The 6083-nt window shown below is 36.7% G+C and overlaps 1 protein-coding gene across 1 annotated transcript; it reads left to right on the top strand.

The window, feature by feature from the left end:
* Positions 1-1897: 1897 nt before the first annotated feature.
* Positions 1898-5837, top strand: LOC126452444 (zinc finger protein 615-like; the record flags this gene model as incomplete). The annotated part of the gene is given in 2 exon segments (XM_050091073.1): positions 1898-1968; positions 3846-5837. Coding segments are annotated over 2 exon segments (1923 nt in total), but the record flags the coding sequence as incomplete, so codon positions are not given.
* Positions 5838-6083: the final 246 nt, after the last annotated feature.

Below are 6083 nucleotides of genomic sequence, written 5' to 3'. Positions count from 1 at the left end.
GAAATAATGTCACTGAAGAGTGAATTGCTACAGAATATAATTATAATCTCTCTCTCTCTCTCTCTCTCTCTCTCTCTCTCTCTCTCTCTGTGTGTGTGTGTGTGTGTGTGTGTGTGTGTGTGTGTGTGTGTGTGTGTGTGTGTGTGTGGGGGGGGGGGGGTGGTTTCATTGTTATTTTGTACATCTTAGTTGCTTTTTCATCTTATTACCATATTTTCTAGTCACTGTGGCCTATCTTGTACAAAAAATTGTTTTGTAGTGTAATGTAATACGGTAGCTGAAGCCTTCCAGTTTACTGTTTATTTGTTGGCTAACTTGTAACTTATTCACACCCTTCTCATTTGTTTATTTGTACAACCATCTCAGTCCCTTATTTACACAACCACTAATGTCAGATTTGCCAAGTACTCATAGTTTTCTCTGTTAAATCACTCTTGCAGGAAGATGGAATAGAAACAGAGGACAGTCCAATTGTATTTCCTTAAACATGTAATTGGCATTGTTGAAGTTAGTTTCTCTCTTTGCTTAAAACAAAAAAAATTTGGTATAGAGCCATGACAGTGAATTAACAAAATGTGGTTTGTCCTTGAATATGTAAGCAGTGTGTTGTGTGTAGAAAGGGAAGAAGTAATATTTATGTATTAGATTCATGCAGCTTTGTTTTAAACATCATGCTGTGTTTCATTAAGAGACTGTGAAAAAATTGTAAAAGAGTAAATGACAATGGACAGAATAAATATGCTACTGGAACAGATTTGAACCTTGTTGGATGGGTCAGAAATTATTTTCTATGACAGAGCAATGAATTCAAAGAGCAAAGGATTTATAGTGAGTTAATACGCAGCAAGCCAAGACTATAAAAACTGAGAACAGCGATAAAGGGAGAATAGCTAAGATAAGGTTAATGTAAGTGTGTGGTGTAGAGTATGTAAGCACTTATAAAGAGGAAAAATGATGGAGGAAAAAGAGAATGTAAGTGACAAGCAGAGGAGGAAATGAGAAGGAATAGGGAGTGCAGAATCAGTGACAACTTGATGATTTTGTGAGGTACACTCAGGTGGCATAGTTGCTCACACAGGTTTTAACAGACAGTGGTCTGGGTTTGAGTCTAGGGCTGGCTTTAACTGTTTTGAGGAGAGGAAATATTTTGTAAAGGAAGCAGAAGAGAACTGATACAAGTACAAAATAAGTAGGAAAGTGAAAAATATATAAATAAAAAAGATGTGAGCCTGAGAGGAATACCAGTCATGAAGAAAGATGGATCAGGGAAATCTTAAATTTTCAGTATTTGTTGCTTATTAAAGATATTATTTGTTGCAAAAGTCTCTTACATTTTGAAACAGTGTAACAGAGCACCTTTTAGATTTTCTCCACCTCTATAATTTATGTTGTAGACTGCCCTTCATTGTTGAAAGTCAAAATATGATCATACAGAAAATGGAATGTATGCATAAGTGTCGGATGTTGTTGTAAAATGAACTTCCCATCATATATACACTGAACAAGCAAGACTATAGTACACTTTTCATTCCAGATACTTTTAATCAGCAGAGCTTAAGCACAATAATCACAGTTGAAAGTAATTATCTGGAGCAGAATGAGAGAGGAGTGTACAACAATTTTATATAGTATGTGGTTTGTCAATACTAAGCTGCCAGTGTAGTGTTCAGTACAGTAAATACATAATATGAAGAGAATGCCAGCAGTAAGCTGCAGGTAAAGAAGTAGAAACAGCAGCCTCTGACTGCTGACCGCCCCCCTCTTTCCCAGTCTCTCTCTCTCTCTCTCTCTCTCTCTCTCTCTCTCTCTCTCTCTCTCTCTCTCTCTCTCTCTCTTGTCACTTCATTATGTGTAGTAAACTACAAACAATAATTTTTCTTTTCTTTTTTGTTTACAGAAAAGGAATGATATACTGCAGTCATTTTCCGGCATGGAGGCAGAGCACGGAGAAAGGAGAAGTAGAAAGAAGTATGTGGTAGCTACATTATGGAAAGTGTTGATATATGTACAAAAAGCACTTGGTATCTTTTTATATGACATATTCCTGCTGCTTTAACAGCTTCTAACTGTACTGCAGAGAATTGAGTTCTGTATTGTTAAATTTGGTATATACTTGATAACTTCGATAGAGCTTGGAACTCTTTGCTGTCAAATATGGTGTAATTAATATCATCGTCTCATGATTTTTCTGTTGAGCAGACTTTAAGGAATCTGTTTCTTTGTTTGGCATTAATTTTGTTTCAGCCGTCTGGAAAGGACTATATGATATAGTATCTCAAGCAGTGCTTCGCATCTGACAGTAATTTTGAAACTGTGGTAAAGATAAATTTTTCAGTATTTGAAGCAGAAATTGGAATAACTGCATTGGAATGTTTGTTAGTTATTACCCGGAACACTTAAACACATCTCTTTGTTAATAATAAGAAAAATATGCTATTCTGATATTGAGCTGTAAACAAAGTTAATTTGTCTTTGTTCTGCGAAAGGGTGATACGAATGGTAGAGCAGAGTAAAATTTGAGGTGTCATGTGAAAATTCCACAAGAAATCTGCCTTTTATAAGCACTTCAAAGGGGAAATTGTAAAAATTGCATTGGAGATGGCTGGAAAGGCCAGATTTATTATAGGAATCTATCAGCAACAGAAATAAATCTGCAGCTTGTAAAACTAAAAGTTTGGCAGTTGAAAATAGTTATGCAAAATGGGCACAGCAGGGAAATTATAAACATCAGGAAGAGAAGAGAAGTTAATTCACACACAGAGATGACAGTCACAGAAATATTGGCAGAAATAAATTTCTTTCCCTGTTGTTGATAGGCTACTTGTGCTTATTAATAATTATGCATTCCTTCCACAGTTCCTTAACTGGTTTGAACTTGCGTTAGTCAGTAGTGTGTTCCTGTATCATCTTATTTTTCAGAAAAAACTGCCCGAGAGGGAGAAATGTATTGCAGTTACAACACCTCATGAAACCTGATGTAATTAACTACTAACTTGAACTGACCTCTCAGTAAAACAGTATGCAACTGTAGTGGTTGTTTAATTTCCATTACTTCATTTTTCAGAATAATTGTGATGGTTATAAATTAAGAAGTTGAGTGCTCAGTGTAGTCCCTCTCCTAAAACATAAAGCAAAGTGCTATGTTTTTTCTTCCCTCTTCCGATTCTTCGTCCAAGAATGTCAACACCACACATTGCTGTCCTGCTTCCAACTGCTTTATGTTCAATTCCATAATTTATAGGATATATGGTTGTTTTTTGGGCTAATGTCAACAGTGATGGTAGTAGAGGATAGATACCCAAAATTTGTAACTGCTTTATTAAAGATTTGTTATCCATCCTCACATTTCATGTTCAGATTTCACAAAAGCTTCTGTGGGGTATTGTGTATTAGCTGATACATACAAATCTTGTAATTTGTAATTGCATCAGTGGCTTCATTAAGAGGTTTGTACACTTTGTAGAGATACTGAAAGAGCAGACAATTGGTGAAACAAAGAATTCACCAGATTGGCCTGTTAATAGTTAATCTTAAATGGACTGTAAAGCAGACATACCATAGTTCATTTTCAAGACTGTATTTGAAAATCTGTAGACTCTTGTCTTCTAAATGAGAAAATTGCACTTATTTCTGCAGAATTGGAAGTTGCTAAGCAGCTTGAGTACTTGATAAAAGCATGCCACATTTCAATCATTTATTGCACTTCCAGTTCTGCCTCTAGAACTTCCATGTCAAGGATATATATATATGCCACACAAATAAAAAAACTTTGATTTTTCCAAATAAAATTAAATATCTTTAATAACTTCATGATTTTCAGACATGGATTCTTTCTCATATTTCAGGAATTACAGTTACAGTACAACTGATGGAATTGAAGATGAACATCAGTTTGAGGAAGGAGATGGTGAAGAATCTGAAGACAGTTCAAGGCTTAAAATGAATCACGCATACCAAATAGTAGATTCTGCAGGAGAGACTGAAGATGGTGAAATGTTGCAAATGCATGTGACGACAGAATTGACCGAGTGTGACCCAGGGCTCAAGTCCAAAATAGCTGGTGCTATGAAAGACATAATGGTGAAAGATGATGGTCCACAATTCTTCAATAACGAAGAAGAGAATGCAATATGGAGATGTGATATGTGTGATTATGAAGCTTCTAAGAAATCAGTTTTAATTAATCACATCAGAAAAAGACATGCTGCTGGTGCTGTAGCATGTAATTACTGTGAAAAATATTTTTTTGACGAAGAGTCAGCTAAACTTCATGAAAGGACTCACTTAAAGTCAAAGGAGGATGAGTCGGAGCCACCTATGTACATGTGTGAATTCTGTGGGAAGTCATTCCGTGGACGAAAGTCATTAAAAGAACATCATTTAGCTAATCATAGTGAAGTGAAACCCTTTAAATGTGATCAGTGCGATAAAAACTACGGTTCATTAGCTAGCTTAGACATCCATAAAGCGACACACTCTACAGAGACTCCTTATCTTTGTGATTTGTGTGGCAAGAGTTTCAAGCACATAAATAACTTAAGAAGCCATAAACGTTGTCATATGGATGATTCGTATAAAAATAGGCAACTGTGTACAAAGTGTGGGAAAGGGTTTAGATCAAAGTTTCATCTCAATGAACATATGAATGTGCACAACGGAGTCCGTCCGTACAGTTGTGAGAAATGTGGTAAACGTTTTCATAAGAAGATACAGCTTCGGCAGCATGGCTCGGCTCACTTAGGTGAACAACCGTTCTCGTGTCATATTTGTGGAGTGAAGTTCAATCGCCGAGGTAATATGACCCAACACATTAAAAGACATGAACATGAAAGGAAATATACTTGCAGGGTATGCAATGAGTCGTTTCCCACATTGGGTGCTGTTCTTACTCATCGAAAATTGCATACTGATCTAGAAGTGGAGAAAAGTATACAGATGCAGGCCGGTGATGATCCAGAGCAGGCTGCCTTCAAATGTGTTATCTGTGGTAAACTTCTTGTCAAGAAGGAATCACTCGCAACGCACATGAGATCACATACAGGAGAAAAACTTTTTGAGTGTACAGTGTGTGGGAAAAAATTGTCTAATAAAGGTTCTTTAACATACCACATGCGGTCTTTCCACACTGGTGAGCGTCCTCACACGTGCCAGTTCTGTGGCGAAGGGTTCCTTTCAAAGGAGGCTCGCCTTGTCCATGAACGAATACATACGGGAGAAAAACCTTATAAATGTTCAGTTTGTGGTATGGCATTCCGCTGCTCCAGCAACCTGTCACAGCATATAAAAGTCCATTCAGAGGAACGGCCACACCCCTGTCAGCATTGTGGAAAAGCATTTCAGAGGAAAGGCGCACTAGATGTGCATATGAGAACACACACAGGTGAACGACCTTTTACGTGTGATATATGTGGTAGAGGCTTTACACAGAAAAATGACATGCTTAAACATAGACGTATTCATACGCAGGAAAAGCCTTTCCGTTGTGATCAGTGCGGTCAGCTTTTTATGCAAAAACGGGACCTGACAAAACACTTGAGCCTTCACGCTCATAAGCAAGAAGTTGTTGAGGAGGAAGAGACCCCTACACAAACAGTTGTAATAACAACAGCTGATAATAATGTGATAACTTTTCCGGAAATACCAGTGAATGTACCTGTCATGGAAAATACTCAGGCAGTTATCTTGCATAGGTTTTAGGCTTAGTGAACTGCATTTGGATCTACAGTATTTGAGTCTAGATTTGTACATGTGTGCATTGGAGTCAGTGCGTATTTTTTAAGGAGAATGCTGAATTTTCAGCATCATTATTCAGTGGCCATTAAAATGTATTTTAAATACTTTCAGGAGTCATGTATTTGTTTCTAGGTTTACAATCCATATTTTAAGAATATGTACAGCTAATAAAATATAATAGTTTGTAAGTTTTCATAAAACAGTGAGAGATTGTGATATTCTATAGTATTGTTGCACGTGTGGACCTTCATAATGTCATGTAGATTGTGAGACATGTACAGTTCAAATATTTTTTGCAAGTTTTCATAATATATTTCACTACATGGTCAGAAGAGAGTATGTATGTTATT

Source organism: Schistocerca serialis, unplaced genomic scaffold, assembly GCF_023864345.2.
Source record: "Schistocerca serialis cubense isolate TAMUIC-IGC-003099 unplaced genomic scaffold, iqSchSeri2.2 HiC_scaffold_866, whole genome shotgun sequence".
Lineage (NCBI taxonomy): Eukaryota > Metazoa > Arthropoda > Insecta > Orthoptera > Acrididae > Schistocerca > Schistocerca serialis.
Note: the sequence above shows the minus strand (reverse complement) of the source record. Positions and strands in the feature narration are given on the sequence as shown.